The 11,153-nt window shown below is 38.0% G+C and overlaps 1 protein-coding gene across 1 annotated transcript in view; it reads left to right on the plus strand.

Moving 5' to 3' along the window:
- PPP1R21 (protein phosphatase 1 regulatory subunit 21) overlaps nucleotides 1-10,787 on the plus strand; it is a 54,006-nt gene extending 43,219 nt beyond the window's left edge. Inside the window, exons 18-22 of the mRNA XM_054728212.1 lie at nucleotides 1,752-1,784; nucleotides 3,125-3,241; nucleotides 6,086-6,184; nucleotides 7,591-7,719; nucleotides 10,124-10,787. Coding sequence (XP_054584187.1) covers nucleotides 1,752-1,784; nucleotides 3,125-3,241; nucleotides 6,086-6,184; nucleotides 7,591-7,719; nucleotides 10,124-10,153 — 408 coding nt within the window. The 3' untranslated portion in view covers nucleotides 10,154-10,787. The remainder of the gene's footprint in view (nucleotides 1-1,751; nucleotides 1,785-3,124; nucleotides 3,242-6,085; nucleotides 6,185-7,590; nucleotides 7,720-10,123) is intronic.
- The last annotated feature ends 366 nt before the right edge of the window (nucleotides 10,788-11,153 follow it).

Here is an 11,153-nt window from a genome sequence, read left to right on the forward strand (position 1 = left end):
TCCCTCTGCACATAGCAGATTCCTGCCAAAAAGGATCTGGAGACAATAGATAAAAAGAGAGAGCTTTTTCGCCCTGGCAGGGTAGTTCAGTTGGTTAGAGTATTGTCCTGATATGCCAAGATTACAGGTTGGATCCCTGGTCAGGGCACATACAAGAATCAACCAATGAATGCATAAATAAGTAGAACAACAAATTGATGTTTCTCTCCGCCTTCCTCTCTCTAAAATCAATCAATAATTTTTTTTTTTAAAAAAGGACATGGCATTTTTCTGTCTTCCTTATGTTTCTGCTTTTTAGCTTTTCTTATTCCCCCCTCTCATTTAAGGTACAGTTGAGATTGCCACATTTACCACCACATTTTCCATGGTTTTGGATATGGTCTTTGATGGTCAGGACATGGTCGGCCTCCATTCATTTTTCATAGGATTGAATCTATTCCTTTCCTTCAGTTGCTCTCAATCTAATGGCGTGGAACTTGGATAAACATCTGTACAGAGGAGCTATGTGCAGTCCCACATTCTCAAACCATAACTCGGGAGTGAGAGGGTGAGGGCAGAGAGTGGAATGGATGCCAAATGTAGTCATATTTGAATATATAAAAGTAAATGATTGGCGTGTTACTGTAAACAGTTTTCAACTGAAAGGGAGAGACTAATTGCTACTCCTGCTTCAGTGAGTAGAAAATTATGGCTCTTTAAGGAAAAAATGTCCTATAAAAGACCCTTTAGAGCTAGGTGGGCATAATATTCATTAGCACACGTTCAGTTTAGTGGATACACTGCGCACTCTTCAGAGTAATACTCTTGAGGATATTATTTAGAATCTGTGAAAACTGTTTATTGGGTATCATCTCTGATGAGCAGAATCCTTTGAAACTGAGTTTCCAGTAGCTTTTTAAAGTTATTGTGCCCAAGCACATGAACAGTAACCTTAATCTAGTAATCATGACTATCTTTTTTGTTGTTATTTTCTTGTTATCCTCACCTGAGGTTATTTTTTCCATTGATGTTTAGAGAGAGTGGAAGGGAGTGGGGGGGGGGGTGTCAGAGAGAGAGGGAGAGAGAGACACGACTGGGGCAAGGGATCGAACCTGTGACTCTTTGGTGTGAGGACCATTGCTCTGTCCACCGAGCCACGCCAGCCAGGGCATGACTATCTGTTTTCGAAGTCGTAATCCATAAAAAAACAAGCTTTAAAAGCCTGGCAGCACTTTAATGTGTCTAAAATTACATTTTCATTGATTTAAATATGAAATGAATATTTATTGATATAACAACTTGTATCAAACATGTATTTCTTTTGTCTTCTTTTGAATTTTCAGCCAGTTTTTTTTTGTGTGTGTGTGTGTGTGTATGTGTGTGTTTTTATTTTCTGTTTGAAATGTTCTGTTATGATGGTCACCATCTCAGCTACTGCTTTGGAAATAAGCACAGAAATGACAAGGGGAGTCAGAAGCTCTTGTCTCTTCCCAATTTGTTGGTTTCAGTGACGAAAATGACTAACAGCATTTGTTAAAGGAAATAGTGATGATCATCATCCATTACCACCTCCTGGCAGAAATAGCAAATGTGGTTACCTGTCCGCAGGTACTGCTTCCTCGTAGTAAAACACAATCCAAGGGTGACCTAGTACTCCAGGCCCAGTGTGCTTTACAAGTATGAACTGAGAAGAGAAAATATTACATTGTTTAAATTGTTGTGTTTGAAATGTAAACAGTGTATTCTAAAGAATTCTTTTCCTTATGTTCTAGATTGGGATTTTAACCAGGACATCTGACAGTGAGGTAAAGTGTGCTTGGCATCATGTTGTTTTGTTAGTAAATATCGGGCTGCATGCTTGTTGACAAAGTCTTACAACAATCAGCTTTGTCTAAGTGTGTTTTCTGACCATTCTAGCAAATGTGGAACTAGTGTTTTTCCCTCCATCAGTGGATCCATTTGGCTTTTCTCTTTGGTTCTATTTTAACTGTCACCAGCAAATTACAGCCTGCTTTGTAAATGTCTCGTTGAATGACTTGACTTGGCAGTTTGACAAGATGTGGCCATTAGCTGGCTGGCATGCTGGGTGAGGCTGAGAGCCTTTAGCCCTCCCACTGGGCAGGCCTTGATGGACAGTGTGTCTGCTAGTTGTGTCCAGCCCTCCAGTGGGTGAACCCAGGTCAGACTTGGCTTGTCACAGAGGTTTGCACATTAGAGTTTTGAAATATTATAAGATGTAACTTTATAAATAAGCATCTTACCACTCAGAATTTAACCACAAAGTTAAATTCTTTGCTTTCCTGATTGGCTCTATACTTTAGGCAATCTTGAACCTCTGCATATATTTTTTAACTGAATCCAATAGTGTGTCATTGCTATAGTAACTAGAAGAAATACTAGTCTGGGACAAGGCTCGTAACTGTTCATTATAGAAATAGTTTAATTTGTTAGCATCCTTTAAGAGCATTAGAGCCTGATTTAAGATAATGTTGGGGGGAAAAGAATGTTCAGATTTTAGAGGTTCCAATACATGTCCCTTTTCCTTGCCTTCTTCCAGTTAGAAGGGGACATAGGAATCAGACAGATGGAAATTTTAAAAGTCAGGTTTGTGGTTAATGAAGCGATGGAGGGACATGGCGCCAGGGCTTCCCAATACCTCACTTCTGCTCTGTTTTCTTGAAGCCATAGCTTCATTCTGAGATAGGTAGGGTGTTGAAAAAAGAAATTTGGATCCTGGCCATGGTGGCTCACTGGTTGAGTGTCGTCCTATGAACCAGGAGGTCACGGTTTGATTCCTGGCCAGGGCATATGCCTGGGTTGTGGGCTTGATTCCCAGTGTGGGGCAGGCAGGAGGCAGCCAATCAGTGATTCTCTCTCATCATTGATGTTTCTATCTCTCACTCTCTCCCTTCTTCTCTGAAATCAATAAAAATATATTTTAAAAAAAAGGAAATTTGGAGTATTCATTTGCCTGTCCTGTCTCAAGTTTCTTTGTGGGGTAAAAAAACTATGATTCCCCATCAAATTTAAATGACAGTGTACAAAATATTGTCTCTTCTCTATCCTAAAGTGATGTTAATTTTTTTTTCTAGAACTGCTTCATCTCACTGGCATTCATTTATTTAGTTATATGTGCTCTATTTAGGTTCCAGATGTGGAATCTCGTGAAGACCTAATTAAAAATCACTACATGGCAAGGATAGTGGAACTGACGTCTCAGCTACAGCTGGCTGACAGCAAGTCAGTGCATTTTTATGCTGAGGTGAGTGGAGAGTTAATTAGATTTGGTGGTTTGTTCCTAACCCCTTCAGGAATTAGGTCACTGTCCTGGTCTCCTGCTGTTCACTAGAAGAGAGACGTCAGTATCTATTCATCCATGAATTTGGTTGGAGTTCGTATTGATTGGTCTGCATACCAACCAAAAATTTTCATTTCAGTAAATATAGGACTGATTTGTCATTTCCAAGTTACTAAAACATAATTGAGACTGATAGGTAGCTTTTCTGATGGTCATGCATGTTTTGGAATATTATTATTATAGATTACTTGTTTTAGATAGTTATAGACAGCTATTGGCCAAAGAATTTTTATATAGGAAAATTAAAAAAATAAAATATGCCCTTTTCCTTTTATTAAAAAGTACTTTCCAATTTTTGAGTGACTTTGAAATTAGTTTGTTGAAATTAGTTTCTGTGATAAAAATATAATCTTTTTCAACCTTTAAAAATATAAAATCTTACTTTTTGTTATAGTTTCTTCTTTCCTCACTAAATAATTCATTTTTTAAAGAGAACTGGAAAAACACTATGTAAAATAATCAATAAAATTATACACAATTCATAGATTAGAAGGGGAGAAAATGAAGGAAGAAGGTACCGCTATCAAAAAGTAAGAAACAAATGATAAGGTAGAGTGAATGTTGCTCAACATATAAGAATACCTGTAAGGTCTCCAATATGAAACTTGATATTTAAAGGTCAGCTATAGATGTCAAACAGAGAATTATAATGCTGTAATTGTTAAAGAAACTTAAAAAAAAAAAAAAAAAAAAGACAACATCCTTTATTGGAACTGACTGTGATTTTCGCCAGTAACCATGGAGATGGAGAAGTTGATGGGCAGCCAGTTGCTTGGCTTGTTTCCTGCTAAAATAAATGATGTGCCTCTCAGTGTTGTTCACAAACAACCATTACATACCTGTTTGATGAGTGGATCAACAGGGACAGCTTGCAGGGCTCTAGAAGATGGGAGGGCAGCAGACTGGATGGCTTACAACGGAACTGCTGGAGTACCTACCACCTGAGCCACTCGGTGCAGCACACAGTCATGTCCTTATCTGGATCCCTACTTGCCTTCTGAGCTGGTGTCCCTGACTTGATTGTTATCTTCATGAAGCCATCTACCTTGTAAAACTCTCTCCCTCTTTTTCAGGCTTAGTGCTTGAGCACACAGATGTTTGGTTAACAGAGGGTGTTTGGCTGAGCTTTCCTGAAATGAGTGGGGGTTTTTGAGGCTGTTTTATTTCCCAGAAACTTGCTTGTCTTCAGCACGATTGTGATACAAGAATTTTTAAATTGTCCTAGTTTTTCCTCATTTGTAAACAGGAAGTGGTGTCCCCATATGACTTTACTGGAATGATTCCTCTGAGTATCTGATGTCAACAAAGCATTCATATGTGTCTCAATAGATCCTCCTTGACAGTCTTTGGGCCTTATCAGAAAGTTTAGTGATCCTTTTAATGGCAGACCCTCTTTAAACAAGAGAGTGAAATTGATTTTTTCTTTTTTCTTCTGTCTCTGGATAGCCTAGGTTTGGTAAAAACAAACAAACAAACAAAAAAAAAAAACAAATGGGACCTTTACATTCCTGCCCTCACTTTTATTCTTTTTTTTTTTTCCATATAGATAGAGCATAATTTGTAGAGCAGGACTGTAAAGCATTTATTGTTCCTGTAATGTGGTCTTTAATAAAGGACTTAAGACACAAGAAAAGCATCTTAGGATCTATATTGCCTGGTCAGACACGATTGATAATGTTTGAAATAACCACTTCCTTTTTGTCTAGTCTGAGTATAAATGAATCCTGCGTAAATGTAAAAACTTGTTATGTTTTTCGCAACCACTGGTTGTTGGATTAGAGCTAGGAAAAAATATCGATGAGCTTGGGTTAGTAGACATTCTGTTTCCTTATTAAAATGATGAAAGTGACCTTAGCAATATTTTTTCTGATATATCTCCTTGGGCAAAGGAAATAAAACAAAAAAATAAACAAATGGAACTACATTAATCTATTTATTCTTGAGGCTGTCTTAGAAAATAAATTTTGGATATTAGTTCGCTTTATCTAAATTGGATTACCTTCTTTCTCCATAAGGTGCATTTATATTTATTGTGAAAAGATTTCATTCTAAAAGAGAATTGGAGGATATGAAATGGGGAGTCTCACATATGGTTGTCAGGTAAACTAAATTTAAAGACTGAAAGAGTGATTTCCCATAAACACCTGATTTATAGAAAACGGAAACAACCTTCGATCAATGAACCTCCACCAAGAGCTTCTCCCCATCCTCAAGACAATGAAGTTTGTGCTTGGACTGTAGCTTCCTACCACTTCTTTGGTCCAAATCCTTAGTGAACTCACCTGTAGCTTACTATAGTTTCCATGCCCCGAATTGCAGTTTCTCTGTTGTTACCAAAGAGACTCAATTTTTGGTCCTTGGAGCTTGCCTCAGTTCACCTCTTATATTTACGTTGACACTAGAAAAGTCTGTGGAATCTGTAGTGATGTCTTATTTCATTACTGATATGGGTTCTTGGTGCCATATCTCTATTTCTTGTTCAGTGTTGCTGGATTTTATACATTTAAAAAATATTCAGTAATAAATGTTTTTGGTTTTATTTAAGAATGATGAGAGTTGGGCCACATCTTCCTTATGTGTATTCTAGTGTCTGGTACAAGGCCTGTAGGTATTCTGCAGATATTTGGGGAAGGAAGGGAGGAAGGTAGGGCTTTGGTTTGGGAGATTCTTTTATAATAATCTTGTTTGAAGTAAATGTGCTTTTGGGAAATGCTCCCTGTGATAATGGAATGCTTTCTGATTTAACAGTGCCGAGCACTCTCTAAAAGACTGGCCTTGGCTGAAAAGTCCAAGGAGACCCTGGCAGAGGAGATGAAAGTGGCCAGTCAGAACATCAGCAGACTTCAGGTGGGTTCATAAGTGCTACCTAAGCAGTTTTCATGGGTTTATTTCATTCAAAGTTCTTGGGCAGCAAAGTCAGCATTTTCTTTCTAAAGTAGTGGCATTCGGCCTCTAGACACACATTTTCCTAACCACTTTGTTTCTAACTCATTTTAAAGTAACATCTTACTTGTGTAAGGTAAAAAGTGGTGGTGGTGTTTGTTTCTCTGACTTGATTTTAATTTTAAATAGTTTTGTAGTCAACATTTCTTTCTTTGGTAAGTAAAATCACTTTTACTTTCATAAATAAGAAGATAATTCATTATACAAACAACACTTTTAGCCGAATATTATCTGTCATTATCTGCTTTAAATGAAGTATGAAGTATATGCAGTAGTTAACGCAAATAGTTACATCTCTCTATACCCTTCATGCAACTTCTTTACATTTCTCGACTTACCAAAACTTCCAACACGATTGCAAAGAAAATAAATGCTGGGATATTTTAGTTACAAAGTGTCACCTTCGCTGAGTCAATAGAATATTTATCTGCTTATGTCAAAGTTGCCAATTATGGATTAAAATACTGGTATTTACAGAAGCACTGAGCATATTTCATGTTTTCATTCCACATATATGGTGGTATGATTCACAACATGTCAATATGAAAGCATTTCTTTAAATACTACTTATTTACCCATTGTTCTTTCTCTCTTCCTCCCTGCTAATCCCTGTCCCATTATTTTTACTCTGTTTCTTCTCTTTACTGTTTCATAAAATTGACCTAAACCGAAAGGTAGGGCTGCAAAATATTTCTCCTTACTGCTTTGTTTTAAACCCTTGTTTCCAGAAAACTTTTATTAAATATAAACATGATACAGGCAAAGAATAAACATATTAGCACAGCAACACCCACTTCCTTCTGGTTTCAGATTAGTTTATTAGATTAGCTGGAAGCACAGGATTAGAGTTTAAGGGGCTGAAGAGAGCCTGAGAGATGGGAAGAGAGAGGAAGGTGCCTCTTTCAAGGAACATCCTATCTAGAGGGCTCTGGGCCATCCAACTCTGGGATGGTGCCAGAGACAGACTCCCCACATCACCAAAGGCTTGGGAAAACCTGCGGGAACTTGAAAAGATCAATAACTCACTTTTTTTGTGTGTGTGACAATTTTATACCTTGCATAGAAGGGTATGCTTTTATTTTTGTGAAGGCATTTGGAACATTTGGAAGGCTGAGAAAAACTTTTTCCCCATTTCTTTTAACTTTGTTCTTTTGTTAAGCCTTTGACTTAACCTTCATATTAATTGATCATAGTAGATCATTTAGATACATTGCTTTTTCCAAAAAAAATTAAATAAATTACAAAAGCTTCAGAGTGGTATGACTAATGGGGTTTTGAATTTTTGTTTCTTTTTTCCCTCTGACATTTAGGATGAACTGACAACTACCAAGAGAAGTTATGAGGGTCAGTTAAGTATGATGAGTGACCACCTGTGCAGCATGAATGAGACACTGTCTAAACAAAGAGAAGAGATTGACATACTGAAGATGTCCAGTAAGGTAAGGGAGGGGAGGGGGCAGGCTCTCTACAATAGAATATTTAATATATTTAATATAAGGTATTTTATTGCTGTGCATTTCAGGAGCAAAAGGCTAAGAGATTTAAAGTGTTTAGAATATATATATATATATACCTTTATTAATGACAGGTATTGTAAGGGCTAGATTTACCTGTCCTCTTATCTAAAAGTAAAATTAACTTTCTTTGGCTGAGTTATAAGTTGAGAGAAGACCTGACTTCTAAGGCCCTAATACTGTGTCCTTTTTTGGCATTTCTGCTACTGTTTTATAGGTTCAGGGGACTCTTAGGAGGTTTATGATGGGGCTTGCTCTTTTTTATATGAATCTAAAATGGTGCTGTTGAAGAATAATCCTCTTTAGCAAATTTATTCTCATCCACATCTATATAACCTAAGAATGCCTTGTCCTTTTAATTCCAAAATGTTTCTTTGAATTAATTTCACATAGAGCCTCTAGGCTGGGGTCAAGTGGCTATTGGCATTATTTTTATGTTGAAACTCATATCCACATATCATGAAAAGTAGGGTTCAGGGGCCCAGGACTTGGTTCCATGCATCATCTCAGATGCTTAGCACATTTTGGTAACTCAGACAATACTGTACTACCACCAGCTTGGTACTGTCTCCAGCCTGCGCTCTTTGAAATTCACGGCTTCCCTTATTGATTTAACAAGCAGTTATTGAGTTCCTGCTATGTGCTGGCACTGGGAAGGAAATAGAGATGCACAAACCATTGCTTTATATTAGCATCTGCTAGTGGTGGTGCAGGGCAGCATTCTGCTTAGTTAGCGTCTCCTTGGGAAATACATCACGGTAATGTATTGGAGTCTGTGTTCTCAGGGTAGTTTCGTGATGGCCTCTGGATACCTCAGAGAGTGTCTGTGATGCTTTTCTGGGACATCATGTGATGACTGTCACCAGCCAATGTGGCTTTGATTATGGTTTTCCTGTTACTGGTGCTTCAGGAAACTTGAGCTCTTGGAGATTTAGGGGTTGGGGGTTGGTCCTCTTGAAGAATGCCTCCTTTAATCCTCTTGGCCTCTTGATATTGCAGCAGGGCAATAGCTAGCTCATGTAGAAAGCACATACATTAGTACAGGGGTCCTCAAACTGCGGCCCGCCGAGGACATTTATCCGGCCCGCCGGGTGTTTTTGCCGCCACTGCCTGTCCTGCTTAGCAGCCGACTTAGCAGTGTGCATAGGAATTTGTTCATAGTTTTTTTTTTTAACTATAGTCCGGCCCTCCAACGGTCTGAGGGACAGTGAACTGGCCCCTGTTTAAAAAGTTTGAGGACCCCTGCATTAGTATGAGTAATATGAGGAAGCCCGTTTGGCACCTTACACATGAAAGAAAGTAGCAGGGGAACTTCAGACTCCAGAGTTGTGGAAGGCATGTGGTTCTGAATGCAGAAGGGTTCGTGTTGAGTACAGTAGAGCTCTTTGCAGCTACCTTTGAGGTTAGGGAATTTTCAAGCCCTCTCAGAACTTTTAAATCTAGCCCTTACAATACCTGTCATTAATAAAACACTGAGTTAGAGATCCTTCTTCACGTTGTAGTATATATTGTTAACCTTTCTCTGATTATTCTATGATCCCTATTGCTTTTTTTCTCTCCGTATCCATTCGTAATTCAGATTGCCAAGGCATTATCTTATGGCAGAGTTGATATTGTCTCTACTGGATACCAAGTAAACATCCTGAAACCATTTGCTTGCGATTATCTTGCTCTTACTGTTTGTATTCTGCAAGCATTTCCCACTTACATGAAAAGAATGTATTTGTATTTAATAGTTAAGTATAGGAATTTAATGAGAATGTTTTTCTAAAAAGTGAACTTCTCCAGAAAGCAAAACTGGAAAGTACAAATGTCTATATTGTGAGGGAATTGGGAATAAGATATCTTCCCCTCTAGCTTGTTTTCAACCAGTATCCGAACTTCCTTTTGACAGATAATCATTGACATTTGATCTATTAAGACCCTTTAAAGGTATTTGTTTTAAACAACAAAGAAACATGTGTAGGCTAAAATTTTTATTCAGTTTCATGAAGTCATAAAATCCCTTGTCTTTGGAACAGAAGGAATATTTGAGGTTTGCTAAATCCAAGATAGCTCTATTTTCTTTTTTTTATTGCCTGTCCTCAGTCCCCAGGGGCATAGAGCTCATAAACTTAGAGTAGGGAGTACTTTGTGATTACTGAATCAAAGTTTATAATGCAAGGTTATCTCTCCTCTTGGAAACTAAAATTGTCCAAAGTGAAATATGGCTTCCAGACAGCCTGGTTGTTAAACTATGTGAAATATTTTTCTTGAAGTTTGTGTCCTTATTGTTGATTTTTTTTCCCCTTCCTTTTCTCTCTCCCTCCCCCCCCCTCCCCCCCCCCAGGGAAATTCTAAAAAGAACAAGAGTCGATAGTTTACACATACCTGGTTGGTGACTTCTTTCCAGAGCTGCTACTGCTGCAGGAGCTTCAGGGCCACGCCTCCGTGTCCAGTGCTGGCCGCCTTCCGGAAGCTGGAGCGTTGTTGGACCTAGTAAACTAGTCAGTGTTGTAAATGGCCTTGAAATATTTAAAATATATTTGTAACCAGTAAGGCAAATACAGAATTTGATGTTGACAGTAAAATGGAAAACTATACACATACTATGGATATTGTAGGTTTCCTTACGCTGTTTTTACTGTGCACTTTTTAAAATTAGGTTTTAATTTCAGTATGTAAGAACAACAAATATTTTGTATATTTTCAAACTCAATTATATGGTAATCGATTTGGTATCTATGGAATAGATATATGTTTCTGGATAAAATGCTTACATTGTCAAACTCATTACTTCTTGCTATAATTGAAAGCAGTTTCCAGATTCTTTTTCAAGGCTTTTCTCTCTCTCTCTCTCTCTCTCTCTCTCTCTCTCTCTCTCTCTCTCTCTTTCTCTTAGAGGGAGTGGGCCTTGCAAATTTCAGATCTTGTGGGTTTATTATCATTGTCTTCAGCTCTTCAGAACTCTCTCTGTGTTGGAATAATAGCTTAAGGAATTGATGTCAATAAATTCGTACTTATGTCAAACCTTTAGTCTCTATGAAAATTTGATAAAGGAAACTGAAACCTATTAGAGTAGGCTGTACAAAATTTACCATAATTGTATGGCTAATCCTTTTTTAATGCTTTGAGTTTTGCCTTGAGAGGTACTTGTAACCATACTCCAAGCTGGGACCCTGAGTCCTTTCAGCTCCGCTTAGTTTATTTTATAAACATTGTATCATTTCAGCATACACCTCAGGGGTGTCTCTCCTGTACATCCATTCCCCGGCCCTCAATATATTGATTGCTCCTTTCTTCTGAGTTGCTTGCACAGGCCCTTTTCACTCCAGGTCCAAGTCCCCAGATTAGCAGAGATGTTCCGGAAACCCCTTCCT

The sequence above is a fragment of the Eptesicus fuscus genome, chromosome 16 (genome assembly GCF_027574615.1).
Source record: "Eptesicus fuscus isolate TK198812 chromosome 16, DD_ASM_mEF_20220401, whole genome shotgun sequence".
Lineage (NCBI taxonomy): Eukaryota > Metazoa > Chordata > Mammalia > Chiroptera > Vespertilionidae > Eptesicus > Eptesicus fuscus.